Source organism: Phyllobates terribilis, unplaced genomic scaffold (assembly GCF_046119375.1).
Source record: "Phyllobates terribilis strain yellow unplaced genomic scaffold, ASM4611937v1 Scaffold_277__1_contigs__length_2500907, whole genome shotgun sequence".
Classification (NCBI taxonomy): Eukaryota; Metazoa; Chordata; class Amphibia; order Anura; family Dendrobatidae; genus Phyllobates; species Phyllobates terribilis.
In genome coordinates, this window is record NW_027363037.1 from 1180869 (window position 1) to 1202654 (window position 21786).

General features: G+C 43.1%; 1 protein-coding gene, 7 non-coding genes and 1 pseudogene across 8 annotated transcripts; 1 reads left to right on the plus strand and 8 right to left on the minus strand.

Annotated features, from left to right (window-relative positions):
* Positions 1 to 992: 992 nt before the first annotated feature.
* On the minus strand, positions 993 to 1174 carry LOC141219611 (U2 spliceosomal RNA). Its single transcript, XR_012288068.1, has one exon. It is a non-coding gene; the product is annotated as a U2 spliceosomal RNA (small nuclear RNA).
* A 525-nt stretch (positions 1175 to 1699) lies between these two features.
* Positions 1700 to 1815, minus strand: LOC141219722 (U2 spliceosomal RNA; annotated as a pseudogene).
* Positions 1816 to 2933: 1118 nt separating this feature from the next.
* On the minus strand, positions 2934 to 3124 carry LOC141220116 (U2 spliceosomal RNA). The gene has a single exon (XR_012288488.1). It is a non-coding gene; the product is annotated as a U2 spliceosomal RNA (small nuclear RNA).
* A 1121-nt stretch (positions 3125 to 4245) lies between these two features.
* LOC141220117 (U2 spliceosomal RNA) lies at positions 4246 to 4436 on the minus strand. The gene has a single exon (XR_012288489.1). It is a non-coding gene; the product is annotated as a U2 spliceosomal RNA (small nuclear RNA).
* Positions 4437 to 5554: 1118 nt separating this feature from the next.
* LOC141220118 (U2 spliceosomal RNA) lies at positions 5555 to 5745 on the minus strand. The gene has a single exon (XR_012288490.1). It is a non-coding gene; the product is annotated as a U2 spliceosomal RNA (small nuclear RNA).
* A 1118-nt stretch (positions 5746 to 6863) lies between these two features.
* LOC141220119 (U2 spliceosomal RNA) lies at positions 6864 to 7054 on the minus strand. The gene has a single exon (XR_012288491.1). It is a non-coding gene; the product is annotated as a U2 spliceosomal RNA (small nuclear RNA).
* A 1112-nt stretch (positions 7055 to 8166) lies between these two features.
* On the minus strand, positions 8167 to 8357 carry LOC141220195 (U2 spliceosomal RNA). The gene has a single exon (XR_012288565.1). It is a non-coding gene; the product is annotated as a U2 spliceosomal RNA (small nuclear RNA).
* Positions 8358 to 9475: 1118 nt separating this feature from the next.
* LOC141219707 (U2 spliceosomal RNA) lies at positions 9476 to 9659 on the minus strand. Its single transcript, XR_012288137.1, has one exon. It is a non-coding gene; the product is annotated as a U2 spliceosomal RNA (small nuclear RNA).
* Positions 9660 to 15374: 5715 nt separating this feature from the next.
* Positions 15375 to 18173, plus strand: LOC141219575 (uncharacterized). The gene is made up of 2 exons (XM_073666155.1): positions 15375 to 16713; positions 17213 to 18173. The coding sequence occupies exon 1, from the start codon at positions 15548 to 15550 to the stop codon at positions 16487 to 16489; it is 942 nt and encodes a 313-aa protein (XP_073522256.1). The 5' UTR covers positions 15375 to 15547; the 3' UTR covers positions 16490 to 16713; positions 17213 to 18173.
* Positions 18174 to 21786: the final 3613 nt, after the last annotated feature.

The following is a 21786-nucleotide window of genomic DNA, read 5'->3' on the forward strand; positions in this document are numbered from 1 at the left end:
TTTTCGGCTTGCTGCTGCTGCAATCCACGCGTTTTAGATCTGCATAACTCCACCTCTTTAAACACAGCACCTTCACCCCCTGCTGTTCCCACCCGCCTCAACACCGTTGGAAGGGAGGAGAACCAATTAAGGCGGGGGGTGGGGTGGAACGAGCAGCTGTCTACCCTTAGCAGGAGGGCTGCTGATTACATACCTCTCCTGCTGCTGCTGCTGCTGCTGGCTGTCCAGCAGCAGACTGAAGGTGGCTGCTGCTGTGCACAGGTATATAAAGGCTCAGAGCCTATTATGACACGCGCAGCCAGCGTTCCATTGCCACATTCCATCTACTGCAGGCAGGATACCTGGCTGGCTGAATGTCGCTGAGAAGCTCACAGAGACCGCCATAAGCAACAGTTTAACAGAATGCCACAGACTAATCAACCAAACTTTTTGGGTTGGGTTCTCTTTTATAGTCTGCAGGCATTAAATGAAAGAAGTCAGTGTTCCAGCAGAGGGAGACAACGTTTCAGAAAAGGCATTGTAGCAAACCAAAAAAGAAATTTTAAGCGCAGCAGAGTAACCAGCGCACATACCTGTTAGCTCAGGTGAGTTTAAAAGGCTGCTGTTGATAACAAGGGCATTTGCTAAATAGATGGTGTGTGTGCAACAATATACTGAAAGGTCAATTATATTGTGCAGCTTATCTCACCACCTGTAGTTATTTAGGTGAAAGCTCCAAAATGCTTGCCTAATATGTCTGTTTATCCAAAAGGAAGTAAAAAGGGAGAGCTAGAAAGATAGCATTTCATTACATTACATGGCAATGCAATGCACAGTTGCTGAAGTTGAACCAAAATGAGCTTGTAATCTGGCTTCTGCAACTTTGAACATGAAAAATCCAATGAGGAGAAGAAAAGCAAAGCCAAAGAGTCCATCCCAAAATCCGACAAACAAGCAAAATGAACAAAAAACATTGAATTCAATTCTTTCTGATTTTAGAAACTGCATTAAAGAAGGGGTGCACCGGTCCTGGAGATACTGCAATACCAGGTCAATGCGTGGAGTGGACAGAGCAAGCTCTTTTTCCATCTCCCTGTTCTAAAAATCCATTTAATATATGGTCCCCAGATAGGGGACGTATCAGATATTAAACTGATAAGAACAGATTTTTTGATTGAAGCTGCATCCAAGGCACTGAAAAATGTGACCGAAGTCACACCAAAACAGCGCACGAGGCGAGGATTCATGTGGACCCTTCCCGGAGGAGAGGGTCCCCAATAAACCATCCCCATCCCTCCGAGCCAGAAGGCCACAGCGAGGGTCAGGGATCTCCGATGCTCTCCCTAGCCGAAGACGGAGAAGAGCCGTTTTCGTGCTCCCAGCTTCCATCTAGGCTGCCACCCTAGTGGAGCTGGAGCCTGTGTTGGTTTCTCAGCCCAAAGCTGACCGGACCTCCGACCGGGTTTATAAAAATTCCCCTTCCTAGCCCGGAGGCCAGGAATAGGGGGGGGTTGCTCAGAAAGTATGATTGGCAAAGGTGCGGCGTGCTACGAAGCCAAGTCTTTCTGGGGTTCCCAGTCCCAGTAAGCTTGAACTCCCACCAGGGCGCCTACTCCTGGGGCACATTGCTCCAAAGCCCTCACACTTACCCAGCCTAGTGACTTCGATCCTGGAGGGCCATGTTTTCCATCAGATAACTCTATGAGCCACCTGGCGTACTAAAAAGTGCACCAAACCAGTGTGTAAAATGCATCAATTTACTAGGGCAGCCCAAGGACAAAACTGCCTTTTCAAAAGATACTACACTTGATCTTAGCCAAAAGGCCGAGAAGCGATAACCAGAATTGGTTTCAAACTACGGAGCCACCCAAGGATCCTGAAAAGTCCATTTGTGGAGATGAGCTCCTGGACTCCCGTTAAGAAGACATGTTGTCAACCTCTAGATCCCTTACATGCCTGCACTTTTCGGCTTGCTGCTGCTGCAATCCACGCGTTTTAGATCTGCATAACTCCACCTCTTTAAACACAGCACCTTCACCCCCTGCTGTTCCCACCCGCCTCAACACCGTTGGAAGGGAGGAGAACCAATTAAGGCGGGGGGTGGGGTGGAACGAGCAGCTGTCTACCCTTAGCAGGAGGGCTGCTGATTACATACCTCTCCTGCTGCTGCTGCTGCTGCTGGCTGTCCAGCAGCAGACTGAAGGTGGCTGCTGCTGTGCACAGGTATATAAAGGCTCAGAGCCTATTATGACACGCGCAGCCAGCGTTCCATTGCCACATTCCATCTACTGCAGGCAGGATACCTGGCTGGCTGAATGTCGCTGAGAAGCTCACAGAGACCGCCATAAGCAACAGTTTAACAGAATGCCACAGACTAATCAACCAAACTTTTTGGGTTGGGTTCTCTTTTATAGTCTGCAGGCATTAAATGAAAGAAGTCAGTGTTCCAGCAGAGGGAGACAACGTTTCAGAAAAGGCATTGTAGCAAACCAAAAAAGAAATTTTAAGCGCAGCAGAGTAACCAGCGCACATACCTGTTAGCTCAGGTGAGTTTAAAAGGCTGCTGTTGATAACAAGGGCATTTGCTAAATAGATGGTGTGTGTGCAACAATATACTGAAAGGTCAATTATATTGTGCAGCTTATCTCACCACCTGTAGTTATTTAGGTGAAAGCTCCAAAATGCTTGCCTAATATGTCTGTTTATCCAAAAGGAAGTAAAAAGGGAGAGCTAGAAAGATAGCATTTCATTACATTACATGGCAATGCAATGCACAGTTGCTGAAGTTGAACCAAAATGAGCTTGTAATCTGGCTTCTGCAACTTTGAACATGAAAAATCCAATGAGGAGAAGAAAAGCAAAGCCAAAGAGTCCATCCCAAAATCCGACAAACAAGCAAAATGAACAAAAAACATTGAATTCAATTCTTTCTGATTTTAGAAACTGCATTAAAGAAGGGGTGCACCGGTCCTGGAGATACTGCAATACCAGGTCAATGCGTGGAGTGGACAGAGCAAGCTCTTTTTCCATCTCCCTGTTCTAAAAATCCATTTAATATATGGTCCCCAGATAGGGGACGTATCAGATATTAAACTGATAAGAACAGATACTACACTTGATCTTAGCCAAAAGGCCGAGAAGCGATAACCAGAATTGGTTTCAAACTACGGAGCCACCCAAGGATCCTGAAAAGTCCATTTGTGGAGATGAGCTCCTGGACTCCCGTTAAGAAGACATGTTGTCAACCTCTAGATCCCTTACATGCCTGCACTTTTCGGCTTGCTGCTGCTGCAATCCACGCGTTTTAGATCTGCATAACTCCAGCTCTTTAAACACAGCACCTTCACCCCCTGCTGTTCCCACCCGCCTCAACACCGTTGGAAGGGAGGAGAACCAATTAAGGCGGGGGGTGGGGTGGAACGAGCAGCTGTCTACCCTTAGCAGGAGGGCTGCTGATTACATACCTCTCCTGCTGCTGCTGCTGCTGCTGCTGGCTGTCCAGCAGCAGACTGAAGGTGGCTGCTGCTGTGCACAGGTATATAAAGGCTCAGAGCCTATTATGACACGCGCAGCCAGCGTTCCATTGCCACATTCCATCTACTGCAGGCAGGATACCTGGCTGGCTGAATGTCGCTGAGAAGCTCACAGAGACCGCCATAAGCAACAGTTTAACAGAATGCCACAGACTAATCAACCAAACTTTTTGGGTTGGGTTCTCTTTTATAGTCTGCAGGCATTAAATGAAAGAAGTCAGTGTTCCAGCAGAGGGAGACAACGTTTCAGAAAAGGCATTGTAGCAAACCAAAAAAGAAATTTTAAGCGCAGCAGAGTAACCAGCGCACATACCTGTTAGCTCAGGTGAGTTTAAAAGGCTGCTGTTGATAACAAGGGCATTTGCTAAATAGATGGTGTGTGTGCAACAATATACTGAAAGGTCAATTATATTGTGCAGCTTATCTCACCACCTGTAGTTATTTAGGTGAAAGCTCCAAAATGCTTGCCTAATATGTCTGTTTATCCAAAAGGAAGTAAAAAGGGAGAGCTAGAAAGATAGCATTTCATTACATTACATGGCAATGCAATGCACAGTTGCTGAAGTTGAACCAAAATGAGCTTGTAATCTGGCTTCTGCAACTTTGAACATGAAAAATCCAATGAGGAGAAGAAAAGCAAAGCCAAAGAGTCCATCCCAAAATCCGACAAACAAGCAAAATGAACAAAAAACATTGAATTCAATTCTTTCTGATTTTAGAAACTGCATTAAAGAAGGGGTGCACCGGTCCTGGAGATACTGCAATACCAGGTCAATGCGTGGAGTGGACAGAGCAAGCTCTTTTTCCATCTCCCTGTTCTAAAAATCCATTTAATATATGGTCCCCAGATAGGGGACGTATCAGATATTAAACTGATAAGAACAGATACTACACTTGATCTTAGCCAAAAGGCCGAGAAGCGATAACCAGAATTGGTTTCAAACTACGGAGCCACCCAAGGATCCTGAAAAGTCCATTTGTGGAGATGAGCTCCTGGACTCCCGTTAAGAAGACATGTTGTCAACCTCTAGATCCCTTACATGCCTGCACTTTTCGGCTTGCTGCTGCTGCAATCCACGCGTTTTAGATCTGCATAACTCCACCTCTTTAAATACAGCACCTTCACCCCCTGCTGTTCCCACCCTCCTCAACACCGTTGGAAGGGAGGAGAACCAATTAAGGCGGGGGGTGGGGTGGAACGAGCAGCTGTCTACCCTTAGCAGGAGGGCTGCTGATTACATACCTCTCCTGCTGCTGCTGCTGCTGCTGGCTGTCCAGCAGCAGACTGAAGGTGGCTGCTGCTGTGCACAGGTATATAAAGGCTCAGAGCCTATTATGACACGCGCAGCCAGCGTTCCATTGCCACATTCCATCTACTGCAGGCAGGATACCTGGCTGGCTGAATGTCGCTGAGAAGCTCACAGAGACCGCCATAAGCAACAGTTTAACAGAATGCCACAGACTAATCAACCAAACTTTTTGGGTTGGGTTCTCTTTTATAGTCTGCAGGCATTAAATGAAAGAAGTCAGTGTTCCAGCAGAGGGAGACAACGTTTCAGAAAAGGCATTGTAGCAAACCAAAAAAGAAATTTTAAGCGCAGCAGAGTAACCAGCGCACATACCTGTTAGCTCAGGTGAGTTTAAAAGGCTGCTGTTGATAACAAGGGCATTTGCTAAATAGATGGTGTGTGTGCAACAATATACTGAAAGGTCAATTATATTGTGCAGCTTATCTCACCACCTGTAGTTATTTAGGTGAAAGCTCCAAAATGCTTGCCTAATATGTCTGTTTATCCAAAAGGAAGTAAAAAGGGAGAGCTAGAAAGATAGCATTTCATTACATTACATGGCAATGCAATGCACAGTTGCTGAAGTTGAACCAAAATGAGCTTGTAATCTGGCTTCTGCAACTTTGAACATGAAAAATCCAATGAGGAGAAGAAAAGCAAAGCCAAAGAGTCCATCCCAAAATCCGACAAACAAGCAAAATGAACAAAAAACATTGAATTCAATTCTTTCTGATTTTAGAAACTGCATTAAAGAAGGGGTGCACCGGTCCTGGAGATACTGCAATACCAGGTCAATGCGTGGAGTGGACAGAGCAAGCTCTTTTTCCATCTCCCTGTTCTAAAAATCCATTTAATATATGGTCCCCAGATAGGGGACGTATCAGATATTAAACTGATAAGAACAGATACTACACTTGATCTTAGCCAAAAGGCCGAGAAGCGATAACCAGAATTGGTTTCAAACTACGGAGCCACCCAAGGATCCTGAAAAGTCCATTTGTGGAGATGAGCTCCTGGACTCCCGTTAAGAAGACATGTTGTCAACCTCTAGATCCCTTACATGCCTGCACTTTTCGGCTTGCTGCTGCTGCAATCCACGCGTTTTAGATCTGCATAACTCCACCTCTTTAAACACAGCACCTTCACCCCCTGCTGTTCCCACCCGCCTCAACACCGTTGGAAGGGAGGAGAACCAATTAAGGCGGGGGGTGGGGTGGAACGAGCAGCTGTCTACCCTTAGCAGGAGGGCTGCTGATTACATACCTCTCCTGCTGCTGCTGCTGCTGCTGGCTGTCCAGCAGCAGACTGAAGGTGGCTGCTGCTGTGCACAGGTATATAAAGGCTCAGAGCCTATTATGACACGCGCAGCCAGCGTTCCATTGCCACATTCCATCTACTGCAGGCAGGATACCTGGCTGGCTGAATGTCGCTGAGAAGCTCACAGAGACCGCCATAAGCAACAGTTTAACAGAATGCCACAGACTAATCAACCAAACTTTTTGGGTTGGGTTCTCTTTTATAGTCTGCAGGCATTAAATGAAAGAAGTCAGTGTTCCAGCAGAGGGAGACAACGTTTCAGAAAAGGCATTGTAGCAAACCAAAAAAGAAATTTTAAGCGCAGCAGAGTAACCAGCGCACATACCTGTTAGCTCAGGTGAGTTTAAAAGGCTGCTGTTGATAACAAGGGCATTTGCTAAATAGATGGTGTGTGTGCAACAATATACTGAAAGGTCAATTATATTGTGCAGCTTATCTCACCACCTGTAGTTATTTAGGTGAAAGCTCCAAAATGCTTGCCTAATATGTCTGTTTATCCAAAAGGAAGTAAAAAGGGAGAGCTAGAAAGATAGCATTTCATTACATTACATGGCAATGCAATGCACAGTTGCTGAAGTTGAACCAAAATGAGCTTGTAATCTGGCTTCTGCAACTTTGAACATGAAAAATCCAATGAGGAGAAGAAAAGCAAAGCCAAAGAGTCCATCCCAAAATCCGACAAACAAGCAAAATGAACAAAAAACATTGAATTCAATTCTTTCTGATTTTAGAAACTGCATTAAAGAAGGGGTGCACCGGTCCTGGAGATACTGCAATACCAGGTCAATGCGTGGAGTGGACAGAGCAAGCTCTTTTTCCATCTCCCTGTTCTAAAAATCCATTTAATATATGGTCCCCAGATAGGGGACGTATCAGATATTAAACTGATAAGAACAGATACTACACTTGATCTTAGCCAAAAGGCCGAGAAGCGATAACCAGAATTGGTTTCAAACTACGGAGCCACCCAAGGATCCTGAAAAGTCCATTTGTGGAGATGAGCTCCTGGACTCCCGTTAAGAAGACATGTTGTCAACCTCTAGATCCCTTACATGCCTGCACTTTTCGGCTTGCTGCTGCTGCAATCCACGCGTTTTAGATCTGCATAACTCCACCTCTTTAAACACAGCACCTTCACCCCCTGCTGTTCCCACCCGCCTCAACACCGTTGGAAGGGAGGAGAACCAATTAAGGCGGGGGGTGGGGTGGAACGAGCAGCTGTCTACCCTTAGCAGGAGGGCTGCTGATTACATACCTCTCCTGCTGCTGCTGCTGGCTGTCCAGCAGCAGACTGAAGGTGGCTGCTGCTGTGCACAGGTATATAAAGGCTCAGAGCCTATTATGACACGCGCAGCCAGCGTTCCATTGCCACATTCCATCTACTGCAGGCAGGATACCTGGCTGGCTGAATGTCGCTGAGAAGCTCACAGAGACCGCCATAAGCAACAGTTTAACAGAATGCCACAGACTAATCAACCAAACTTTTTGGGTTGGGTTCTCTTTTATAGTCTGCAGGCATTAAATGAAAGAAGTCAGTGTTCCAGCAGAGGGAGACAACGTTTCAGAAAAGGCATTGTAGCAAACCAAAAAAGAAATTTTAAGCGCAGCAGAGTAACCAGCGCACATACCTGTTAGCTCAGGTGAGTTTAAAAGGCTGCTGTTGATAACAAGGGCATTTGCTAAATAGATGGTGTGTGTGCAACAATATACTGAAAGGTCAATTATATTGTGCAGCTTATCTCACCACCTGTAGTTATTTAGGTGAAAGCTCCAAAATGCTTGCCTAATATGTCTGTTTATCCAAAAGGAAGTAAAAAGGGAGAGCTAGAAAGATAGCATTTCATTACATTACATGGCAATGCAATGCACAGTTGCTGAAGTTGAACCAAAATGAGCTTGTAATCTGGCTTCTGCAACTTTGAACATGAAAAATCCAATGAGGAGAAGAAAAGCAAAGCCAAAGAGTCCATCCCAAAATCCGACAAACAAGCAAAATGAATAAAAAACATTGAATTCAATTCTTTCTGATTTTAGAAACTGCATTAAAGAAGGGGTGCACCAGTCCTGGAGATACTGCAATACCAGGTCAATGCGTGGAGTGGACAGAGCAAGCTCTTTTTCCATCTCCCTGTTCTAAAAATCCATTTAATATATGGTCCCCAGATAGGGGACGTATCAGATATTAAACTGATAAGAACAGATACTACACTTGATCTTAGCCAAAAGGCCGAGAAGCGATAACCAGAATTGGTTTCAAACTACGGAGCCACCCAAGGATCCTGAAAAGTCCATTTGTGGAGATGAGCTCCTGGACTCCCGTTAAGAAGACATGTTGTCAACCTCTAGATCCCTTACATGCCTGCACTTTTCGGCTTGCTGCTGCTGCAATCCACGCGTTTTAGATCTGCATAACTCCACCTCTTTAAACACAGCACCTTCACCCCCTGCTGTTCCCACCCGCCTCAACACCGTTGGAAGGGAGGAGAACCAATTAAGGCGGGGGGTGGGGTGGAACGAGCAGCTGTCTACCCTTAGCAGGAGGGCTGCTGATTACATACCTCTCCTGCTGCTGCTGCTGCTGCTGGCTGTCCAGCAGCAGACTGAAGGTGGCTGCTGCTGTGCACAGGTATATAAAGGCTCAGAGCCTATTATGACACGCGCAGCCAGCGTTCCATTGCCACATTCCATCTACTGCAGGCAGGATACCTGGCTGGCTGAATGTCGCTGAGAAGCTCACAGAGACCGCCATAAGCAACAGTTTAACAGAATGCCACAGACTAATCAACCAAACTTTTTGGGTTGGGTTCTCTTTTATAGTCTGCAGGCATTAAATGAAAGAAGTCAGTGTTCCAGCAGAGGGAGACAACGTTTCAGAAAAGGCATTGTAGCAAACCAAAAAAGAAATTTTAAGCGCAGCAGAGTAACCAGCGCACATACCTGTTAGCTCAGGTGAGTTTAAAAGGCTGCTGTTGATAACAAGGGCATTTGCTAAATAGATGGTGTGTGTGCAACAATATACTGAAAGGTCAATTATATTGTGCAGCTTATCTCACCACCTGTAGTTATTTAGGTGAAAGCTCCAAAATGCTTGCCTAATATGTCTGTTTATCCAAAAGGAAGTAAAAAGGGAGAGCTAGAAAGATAGCATTTCATTACATTACATGGCAATGCAATGCACAGTTGCTGAAGTTGAACCAAAATGAGCTTGTAATCTGGCTTCTGCAACTTTGAACATGAAAAATCCAATGAGGAGAAGAAAAGCAAAGCCAAAGAGTCCATCCCAAAATCCGACAAACAAGCAAAATGAACAAAAAACATTGAATTCAATTCTTTCTGATTTTAGAAACTGCATTAAAGAAGGGGTGCACCGGTCCTGGAGATACTGCAATACCAGGTCAATGCGTGGAGTGGACAGAGCAAGCTCTTTTTCCATCTCCCTGTTCTAAAAATCCATTTAATATATGGTCCCCAGATAGGAGACGTATCAGATATTAAACTGATAAGAACAGATTTTTTTTTTTTTTTTTCCTCAGATTAAGATCCACATTAATTTATGCATCATAGCGCATATTCACATAACGGGTTCTCAAATCATCATTCGGAAAAACAAAAACAAAATCCCAAAAAACACAACCCTGCAATTAACTGTTACTTACTGTAAGAAGTCCAATGTGAAAAGTTCCAGAGTGCTTCTGCTGCTGTCTCACCATACTTCTTTTTATCCAATAAATAGGCATAAAACAGTCTAGCAAGAAAAATCTTTCTGCATTCCATGGGGGAAAAAACAATCTTTTTAAAAATCACCAAATTCCGAACGTCCCATAAAACCTCTTTATATATGACAAAAATAATCCAGCTTGCCCGCTTCCTTTGCGAGTACTTAAAATCTTGACCTATTAAAATCCTTTCAAAATCGAAACAATGAAAACCAACTAAAGCAACAAACATACGTGACAACAAGGTAAAAACTTTTTAAGCAAAAAAACAGTCCCAAAAAATATGCTGTATTGTTTCCACCTTATTGCAACCTTCCCTAGGACATAGTTCTTGAACCTTTATCCCCCGGTCATTCAAAAAAGCCCTTGTTGGCAAGCATCCATGCAACGCCATCCAGGTTACATCCTTCTGTCTGTTGCTGATTCCACGCATGAAAAAAAGCTTCCACACCTGTCCAGACTGTGCATTATTACAAAACGGCACATCACATAACATCTCCTTCTTCTTAATACCTGAGACAATCAGTTTTTTGTCCGGTCTAACCATGGAGCTTATCCCATTTTGATCATAGAAGGACCTAAGCACCACATAAAAAAACGGTATCACAAACGAAACTGGTTTTCTTAAATCCTTCTCACACCAGCTCCATTTCTGGAAAAGCCGTCCTGCTAAATATTTGCACATGTCCGCAGTCCTGTTATTGCACTGGGATAATTTATAAATGTTCAAAAAATAATGCATTCTTAAAAATAAGTCAATGTTAGGAAAATCACAACCCCCATTTTCCACAGAACACATAATGTTAAAATAATGGTTCAGCTTCGAATCATTGCCTTTAAGAAGACTTGTTTTTCAGTCATATAATCCTTATTTAGCAATACTTTTGTTTGTTCTGTTTTCTTGTCGTGTTCTCATGACCTTTATAAGAATTGGCTCATTGGTTTATAATTATCATACTTGTCCTATGTCTGTACACAAAATAAAGTCCCAATATATCACCACCAGGAAACTCCCTAAGTTCACCATGACCTGAACTGTATTCAGTACTATCAGTGAGAAAGGATGTTGGGAGTATCATACATCATGAATATCCTGCAGATGTATTGACAAGCACCTGTTATTTAATTATTCTGCGCCAAAGATAACATATTACTTACATCATCTCATACGCATGTATCAAAGCACAACCCACGTTGATTGGGGTATATAATTATATTACATCTTAAAATAAACAGAATCATTCTCTTGAGACAGTCTGTAGTGAGTGTCTTATTTGAAGCGTCATTCCTATAGGAAATCTATATAGGTAATCTCTTTTGTCTACCTGAGAAGAAGTGAGATCCCCTCTCGTCTTTAACAGCTGGAGGCCCCAGCGAGATCTATTTTTTTCCTTTTAATTTCATCTGAGACTGAACAACTGCTTTACCCCTATCCCGAACAGAAACAAACCCCGGCCGGGTAAGTGAGTGGCCTTAACACTCTGAGCAAATTTCTCTCCGGGAAAGGTGGGGTCGATCTAGGTCAGTCTCCGGGGATCTTGAACGGGAAACCCTCAGGTAGCAATTTTATTATTATTATTATTAATTTCTTTTAATATATATATTATTACTAAATATTTCACATAACTGGAAAAATTACTAATTCAAATACTATATCGTATTTCTGCACTTTTGCATGCATTAACTATTTCATATAATATATATATAGTACTTCTTCCTCAGTTAATCCCCAATCATTTCTGCTTCCAACTTAACTAACGTTCATACTAAGTGTAACTGTGTTAAGTTCATGCTTATTATAGCAAAAATGTACGAGATATAAGTGATTAGATGACGTGTGCTGAATGCAAGTGTAGTACTCTGCTTAGCAAATACAACAATGGAGCTGTCACGCATTTTAGGAAGCTGCGAGATTAGTGTGGAATCTGAAGGTTAGGGGGCTACGGGAGGAAGATAATACATTCCTTACGTTAGTATATGTGAATATTAACAGTCATTGTTTTGTTGAACCTTATACCATTTATGAATATTGTGATATTGATTCAGCTAGAGCAATAAATAGAATCCAGGATTCACAGGATATAAAGTTATTTTGCCCAGTTGCCCTAGAAAATTTTAATAGGAATTGGAGTACGAGAAGTGCTGTGGTGGAGAATGAGGAGGTGTTAATGACTGAAGTGGTGATTAAGAGAAATGAATAATTGATAGGCTGCAAAAGTATACATGACTTGTGAAAAGTGTTTGTGCTCGGTTACAGTAGTGAGAAAGCGAAAGCCTCATGGTAGGGATACTGCTTCGTTTCTGGAAAGAATACATTTGTACCCTGTAAGTGCACACCAGTATAGGAGAAGTAACGTTACATACCGAGTTTTCCCTGCCATATTGTTCCACATCCACACACTATAGGTAAAGAGTGGCAGTATATTATAGAAAACAGATGGTATATGCCTGTGTGACAGGATATTATTACTCATAATAATTATCTTGCCAATATTGGCACGGACTCAGGAATAGACGTAGAATATTTTTCCAGTGAGGACTCTGACCTAGATGTATGAAGAATATATAGCGATTGCTTTTGGAACGGTTTTTGTTTATAATAGTCTACATTTATTTCTTTAGACAAACTTGTCTCAGCATCAGAGCAGAGCAAAGAGTTGCAGTTCAGCTTAAGGCCCTCGAATCAGGGGTAACTGGCTAACGTACTTGACCAGTTGATCCAGCTGATTGAATCAGGGGTAACCAGCTAACGTATCTGACTGGTTGACCCAGCTGATTATATAGCAGGATATTGAAGATAGGGATCGCAACCCTTGACAAATCCTGTTATGGGTGCTCGAGTCTCCAGATCAAGGAATAAGGATCCGAGGTGCACCATGTGTGATCTTGTGAGAAGGGAGCATGGCAGGGCAGCTGTAAAAGATGCAACAAAGATATTGAAAAAGGGCTGGTATGCCAGCCAAGGGATGCCTAGATGCTGAGAGATGGAAACGGTTCAGTCAGTAACATTCACAATGGATTGATAAGCATGATTACGGAGCACAGGTTGCAGCCTGGTTGAGAACTAGTGAGAGACATCATCCCCTTTTAATTCCCGATGATGATGAAACTGATCAGGTAGTGATCAGAAGCAGATCTCATGTCATACAACCCCCGACACCTAGTCGGGAACAAGGTCCAATCCAGGCTGCGCCCTCCGCTCAGTCAGAGAATAGATTAGAGCCAAGTGATAGGTCAGAGTCAAGTGTAAGTGTTGAGAAAGAAAAATCACTGTCCGAGGTTTCTACCTCCCCAACAACCATACATAGTGCCAGCACTATCAATTTTCTCCCCCGCATAGTACTGCATCTACTACAGATAGTGACAGATCCCTTCACCTGCATATGACACCATCCCCACCATGACTCCACGAGAAAAAATAATTTTAAAACTAAAAGTAGGCAAGGACGGGACTTGGGGGGGTTGAGGATAAAGAGAGAGAAAGGGAAAATCTAGCTATCAGCTCAGTTGCCAGTGAGGAGGACGGTGGAGAGGAGAATGCAGGCACACACATGCAGCCCACAGACCCTCCCCGCACTCAGCAGCTAAGAGGAACAATAGCACTACGCTCTAAAACATGGATCTGCCCAGGATGTCAGGATAGTAATACAATATTTCAGTGTGAAAACTGTAATCTCGACAAAAGAAAACCAGAGACGGCTGCATTCCCAGTCATTACACAAACAACCAGGGGTACACAGGGGGATGAAGGACAACAGGTAAAACGGATACCACCACTTGGTATAAACCATGGTCTAGGTCAGAACAATTGTCCATGGCAAATAGTTTTCCAGACATGTATAAGAATCCGATAGGATATTATAAGACGGTGAAAGGGGTAGCTGAGAACTATGATGCCACTTGGAGTGATCTGGTACCGCTCTGTAGTCTCAATGGTGGAGTACCACTTGTGGAAAAGGTTAAACAGGTCCACGTAGGAGACGGAATAGAAGCGCTACCGGGTGACACTAAGACCCTAGAATCGAGGAAACCGTTTATTCTCCGGTTGAATGCAGTTACGAAAACAATGGCAGAAAGCCTTATCTCAGGGATGCCAGAGATATTCCAAGAACCTGAGGAAACGGTTGATAAATTTCATGCTAGGTGTGTAGCTGTGTTTAAAGATCATGATTATAATTTGAATAATCCAAGGGAATTGGGGTTTCTGAGAAATATGTTTATCACTGGTCTCAGAGAAGACCTCAGGGCAGAGGTGTTTAAGCTGCACCCAGAATGCTTATATGCCCCTTGGAGCAGTAAATATCCACATTCAGAGGATTAGAACAGGCCATAAATAAGAGAAAAAGAAAGATAAGGTCACCCCAATTATGGTAAATATACACCCAGACGCCTTTCAGGACACTATTAAGGACACAGTAAAGTCAGTTACCCGAATTACTTTAGGCGGAAAAGTAGACGGGAAAAAAAAAATAATAAATGGACCCAGAGGATTGTAAACAAAGGGTTTCTGTTTTGGGTACGGTGAGAAGGGTCACATCTAATGGAAACTGAACCTGTAAATGTTAAAGATAGCACATGCTATTGACTTATGTACCCATCTTCTTGTCTCAGATAAATATCCTAGAAATTTAATAGGTGCAGACATTCTTAATGTAGTGAATGCAATCATTAAATTTGGAAAGAAAGGTGTTACCATTGCAGGTCCATTATCTGAAACAACAATATCAACAATGATGTCAATAATTCAACTTGAAAAGGAGGTGGATACAGGTCTCAATGACGACATACAGGAGATGCCTGGTAACGTACCAACCATACTATGGGTACAAGATAAAACGGATGTTGGACTGTTAAAAATAACCCCAGTGACAATTAGGTTGAAGCCTCGTGTTGCACCGGTACGTATGAGACAATATCCCCTGAGCAAGGAGCAAACAGAAGCAATTGCAGTACAGGTGAATAAATACCTAGAAAAAGGTATAATCAAGGAATGTATGGTCCATGATTTGAGAGAGATTAATAAATTAATGGTTCTAGACACGCCCATAGTACCAACTCCACATACCCTATTAAATCAAATTCCATCTAATGCAAAATTTTTCACAGTGATTGACCTCAGTAATGCTTTCTTCTCAGTGCCAATAGATGATGAGAGCCAGCTGCTGTTTGCCTTCATCCATGGAGGAAAGCAGTATTGCTGGACCCGGTTACATCAGGGGGGGGAGCAACTTCTCCCTCCATGTTCTCAGAGGCAATGGCCGGAGTACTTCTCTCTTGGCATCCTGAGAATCAAGACATTCAGCTACTTCAGTATGTGGATGATCTACTGTTGTGTACCCCAAGTAAGGATGTATGTTTAAAAGAGACATTATCTTTACCAATCTTCTTGTATCACGAAGGTTGCAAGGTATCCAAGGAAAAACTGCAAATTGCAAAGGAAAGAGTAGTGTTCTTAGGACATTGTATCTCCTTCCCACTCAAACACATCACTGCAGAAAGGAAAAAAACAACAACAAAAAAAAACAAAACAATCAGTCAGGCTGTAGAACCAACAACTTCCAGCGCATTAAGAACGTTCCTGGGGCTGGTCAGCTACTGTAGAGAGTGGATTCCTTCTGCATCTGCCATGATGCAGCCCCTATTTGACGTGCTCTCTGCATGCAATAAGGGTCAGCTTTAGTTGCTGACCTTAGAAGAAAAACAGGGGTTTCAAATGCTCAAGGACGCCATTCTCTCAGCACCAGCACTAGAAATCCCCAACTACGGCCTACCATTTTTCCTTTTCTGTCACAAATCAGGGGGGCATGCTAAAAGTGTGCTCACCCAAAAACATGGAGGTAGACATCGTCCTCTAGGATACTACTCTGCTCAGCTCAATGTTGTTGCAAAGGGAGCACCCTCATGCATCAGAGCGGTAGCCGCCTGTGCAATGTTGAAAGAAAAGGTGGCTAATATAGTGCTAGACAATGCACTAGAAATTCAAGCTCCCCATTCAGTACAGGAACTTCTGCTCCAGGCCAGGACAAAACACCTGTCCATGAGCAGATTGACCAAGTACGAGGTGGCAATATTGACTCTCCCAAATGTCACTATCAGAAGGTGTACAACTCTTAACCCTGCCACACTAATACCTGAACCAATTGATGATGAAACATTACACCTTGAGCATAACTGCTTTGAGTTAATGGACGCAGAAACTAAACCACTAGCCAATGTACAAGAAACACCAATTTCCGAGGTGGATCTAGAGCTATATGTAGATGGCTCCCGATACTACCTAGATGGGAAGCCCCATACAGGCTATGCCATAGTCAGTCAAAATGAAGTATTAAAGGATGAGGCACTGTCCCCTAGAATGTCTGCCCAGGAAGCTGAGTTAAAAGCACTCGCTGAAGCATGTATAATTGCAGAAAACAGAATTGAGAATGTTTTTACAGACAGTCGCTACGCATTTGGCATTTGCCATGATTATGGTCCCATATGGAAAAGCAGAAAGTTTATTGGTTCTTCTGGTAAACCCATAAAGAATGCAGAAGCAGTAGCACAACTCCACAGAGCGTTGGAGTTCACACCAAAGAGTGCACAAAAGAGGCTGAGGGAAACAGGAGGGCGGATGCAGCTGCAAAAGCTGCAGCCCTGTTGCCCCTCCCAGTAGAAACATTCACTGTGCAAGTGTCTGGGAGTGTGGACCTGGATCTCTTGCAGAGCCTACAGGATCAGGCCTCTGCACCAGAAAAGGAAGAATAGACTAAACGCTCAGCTAAACAGGGAAAGGATGGACTGTGGAGAGCAGATGGCAAATACTGTCTGCCAAGATCCCTGTACTCTATGATGTGCACTCTTTCTCATGGACCAACCCATCAGTCCAAGGATGCAATGGTAAGTCAGGTAAAGATCTATTGGGTAGCACCAGAATTCCACTATGCTGCTGTTAAATTCATACAGGGATGCATAATCTGTGCATGTCACAATGTGGGAAAAACGGTGAAAGTGCCACCAAAGTGCACTGTGAGACCATTATACCCGTTTCAGCGACTTCAGATAGATTTCATTCAGCTCCCGAAGGTAGGCATTTATGAGTATGTGCTTGTCTGTATCGACTTATTCTTATCATGGCCAGAGGCCTGTGATATAGAACAAGCACAGCGGATCAAGGAAGGTGTGCGGAAGGCAAATGCCTTAGAAAATTTACCACTACCCGAGTGGCTAGTTTGGATGAATCCTTTAAACTTATTTAGGGGAGTTGGAGGGTGGATAAGTGGGGTCATACATTTCTTGATCCAGGCTGTGTTTATAATAGTGGTGGTTGCAATAATCATGAAACTTTTTGTGATGATGATAAAGAAAATTCTTGCTTCTAATTGTAAATGTTTTCCAGGTAAATCCCAACATAAAATTGATACAGACACTGAAGTGAAACAAACCCAAGTCCTTACTACAATAATAACCACAGTACAGCGAGAATGCATCTTCTGCAACAAGATTACTGCAGCAGACTTATCGGATTGTATGTTCTGCGCAAAACCATTGGTCTGAAAAGCAAATCCTACCAGGAGAGGATGGAACCTGATAGATGCTGAACTCTCAGCTACTATTTACTCAAAGATACCGAACATATAACTTGTAGTTGTATATACACAGCAGTCTATTATATTAAAGTAGACATATACCTGACAATCCCTCTATACATATAGCAACTATACTCAGAAAATGGTAGGGAAAGTAAGGGACAGTGGGTCTGATAACAAATTAATTTGAACGGATGCACAGCAGGACTGGCATCCCACTACATACGGAGGGTAAGCCCCGTGATGTCGTGAAGTAGGGTTAATTTGCAGGCCTAGAATTTAGGTAGGGACATGAGGGACAGACAGTATGACAAGATGATAAAAAGAGGGGAATTGTTAAAATAATGGTTCAGCTTCGAATCATTGCCTTTAAGAAGACTTGTTTTTCAGTCATATAATCCTTATTTAGCAATACTTTTGTTTGTTCTGTTTTCTTGTCGTGTTCTCATGACCTTTATAAGAATTGGCTCATTGGTTTATAATTATCATACTTGTCCTATGTCTGTACACAAAATAAAGTCCCAATATATCACCACCAGGAAACTCCCTAAGTTCACCATGACCTGAACTGTATTCAGTACTATCAGTGAGAAAGGATGTTGGGAGTATCATACATCATGAATATCCTGCAGATGTATTGACAAGCACCTGTTATTTAATTATTCTGCGCCAAAGATAACATATTACTTACATCATCTCATACGCATGTATCAAAGCACAACCCACGTTGATTGGGGTATATAATTATATTACATCTTAAAATAAACAGAATCATTCTCTTGAGACAGTCTGTAGTGAGTGTCTTATTTGAAGCGTCATTCCTATAGGAAATCTATATAGGTAATCTCTTTTGTCTACCTGAGAAGAAGTGAGATCCCCTCTCGTCTTTAACAATAACCATTCCTCTTCTTAGTTTCTCCATTTTGGATCCCCAAAAAAACGCAAACAGTTTCCTTGTCACTCTCTTTGTCCAAAGCACAGCAGGTGGGAAAATCAAAGCAGTGTACAGCAGAAGCGGGAGAATCACAGACTTGATTACCAGCAGTTTCCCTCTCAGCGACAGGTTCCTTAGTTTCCAAAAGTTCAACTTCTGATCCATTTTGTCTTCTAGAATCTTCAGGCTGCTTTCCCCTTTCAGTTCCTTCTCAAAGATGACACCAAGAACCTCAATTCCCTCCCTACTCTCCACTCCTGCCACGTTAACCTCAACCTGCCTCCCAAAGTTACAAAGCTGGCACTTTCCCCAATTCACCGCCATATCAGCCACACAACAAAAAATCCTTACGTGCAAATTCACTCTATTGAGATCCGCCTGTGAACCACAAGTAAAAACAATATCATCCATATAACTTAAAGACTTGACTGGACCCCCGGATCCCCCAGGAATAAAAACACCAGCCACACACTTGTCAACTTGCACACTTTTTAAAAGGGCCTCCACCACACAGATAAAAAGAATTGGTGACAGGGGACAACCCTGCCTAACTCCCGATAAAATATTAAAACTGGAACTCACATGCCCATTAACTAAAATCTGGCTACTGACCCCACAATAAAAACTCTTAATGACCATCAATAATTTATCCGGAACACCAAGGTGACTTAAAGCAGAGAACAAAAATCTATGTGATATTTTATCAAAGGCTTTCTCCAGGTCCACCGACTGTAACAAAAGAGCATTCTTATTCAAATTAGCCTGATAAATTAAGTCTCTTAGAAGCAGCAAATTATCTGAAATTTTCCTACCAGGCACTGCACATGCCTGATACTCCCCCACCATATCACCTATCACATCTGCCAGTCTACCAGCCACAATTTTAGAAATAATTTTGTAATCACTGTTTAACAATGTTATGGGCCTCCAATTTTTAATATCCCTCATGTCCCCTTTCTTATGAATCAGCGTAACAATCCCCCTACGCATAGAAACCGATAAAATCCCATGAGTAAAACCATATTGCACCACCCGGGAAAACTCCACACCTATAATATCCCAAAATCTAACATAAAATTCAGCAGGAAGACCATCACAGCCGGGCGTCTTGCCTTTCGCCAAGCCATCCACTGCCCGTCTAATTTCATCTTTCCCAACCTCCTCACTTAAAAACCCAATTTTCTCCTCAGGAATATTATTAGTTAATACTTTGCAATAATCATTAATTTCCGCATCACTGGCTCTACTATCGTTAGAGAAGAGTGTTTCATAAAAGGAAAGAATACTGCCAATCATCTCATCCCCAGATACCTCCCCTGCAGGAGAAAAAACAGACTTAAAAACCCCTTTAGGTTTAAAACATTTTTTAAAAAAGTATCTCGAACATTGCTCATTTTCCTCCATGTGCTTTATTTTTGCCTTAAACATAATAGTCTTCCCTTTTTCAATAAGTATCTTCTTCAGTTCGTCCTTCAAATCTGCAATCTCTTTATCCACCTCCATCCCCGCTCTCTTAAACTTATGGAGTACTTCCAATTTTGAAATAACAGCAGCATCATGATCCCTTTTGGCTTTCGCTCTCCTAAAACACACCCCTTTAAAATAACATGCAAATTTCTCCTTAGCCCAGTCCCACCACTCTAGCAAATCTTTAAAAAGGTGCTGTTCAGACACACAAGACAAAAACACTTTATTAAAACCAACCTTAACACTCTCCTCTTCCAGCAGGCTTACGTTCAGCTTCCAGAGTCCCTTTCCAAAAGCCAGGGACTCAGCTATACACAGATCTACCACTATCATCTTGTGGTCAGAAAAAGTCGTCATCACGTGGTTGCACTTGGCCACCTTAATCCCTTCAGACATAAAAACATAGTCAATTCGGGAAACACTACGTCCACTATCTGATATGTATGTGAACTTATCACTTGGCCCAACCATCAGACCAGCATCCGTGTAGCGTAAATCCTGCACAATCTGATTTAAAATATTAGACGTAACATCAGTCCTACCTTCCGTAGAGCTCTTACGATCTTTTGCGGATCTGACACAATTAAAATCTCCAGCCACTATAGTGAAGTCTCTGCCTGGTAAAAACAACTTTAGAGACTCCAAAAACCCAACTCTTGCTTGTTTATCAGCAGGGGCATAAACATTAAAAACCCGTACCCGCTGACCTAAAAAATCCACTAATGAAAACAAACATCTCCCAGGTATGATTACTTTAAACTCTAAAACCTTTAGACTGGAATTACACAGTAAAATGCCCACCCCTTCATTCCTGTTTTCTGAGCATGGGGACCAAAAAGATTGCCCCTTATTCCACTCACTCTCATGCGGGGCAGATTTAATTACACATTCCTGCAGACAGACAATATCTGCATTCACACTCTCAATGTACTCCAGTATCCCTGCTCTCCTACAAGCAGAACCAATCCCTCGTACATTCAGAGAAGCAACACACAACGCCATCATAACAACAGGAAAAAATCTCCACCATACCCGATCCATCATGAACCAGGAGAAAACCCACTCCTGCCACCCACTTTTCTACCTATATCAGGCGACTCAGAACTCGAGTCCCTGTTAGAATAACCTGGTCTTAGGGAGACTGGATCTTCCTGCCCCCCAGACCAACACCCCTCCACCTTACTTCTTTTAATCACGGAGGCATAACTCTCCTCCTTGCCATCATCTTCCTCCTCATTTTCACTCCAATCACTGTTAACCCTATCACGCTGCTGAGGGGTTATAGTTCCATCCGAATCAGAATCCTCCTCCTCCAAAACCTCCATTTCCTCACCCCCATCTCTTCCCAAAACAGGATTCACTGACTCCGCCATATTAGACAAATCCATCCCATCACCCGGGCCATGCACATCAGCTACTTTGTTTATTACTTCCAGCCCCTCCCTCAAACCAACTTTCTTCTGGCTCCGCCCCTTTTCCTCCATCTTGGGCACCGCATGGTCTCTTCCCCTACCACCATCTTGTTTTTGGCTTTCCCCCTCTGAGTCTGAGCCTTCGCCCTCCTCCCCACTTTCCTGCCGAGTCTTCTTCTGCCTCTCTTCAGCGTCCACCTGTGACCTAGGAATCTGAGCCCACAATCTACATTTCCTTGCAAGGTGATCTGCATGTCCACACAAATCACACACCTTATTCATTGGGCAACCACTTGCAACATGCCCAGATTTCCCACAACCTCTACAAACATCACCTTGCACTGGACAATCTTTCTGAACATGTCCAAACTCATGACACTTCCTACAATATTCCATCTGTCCATTATAAAAACAAAATCCCCTTTCTCCTCCGATAGAAAACTGTGCAGGAATGCTCTTGGCACCCCCAATAGCTCTATCATCCGGTCTCAGTTTTACAACATATCTCCTCTTGCCATTTAGATAATTGTATTTGTTCTTCATTCTTCCCAAAAATTTAACCTCACTACAA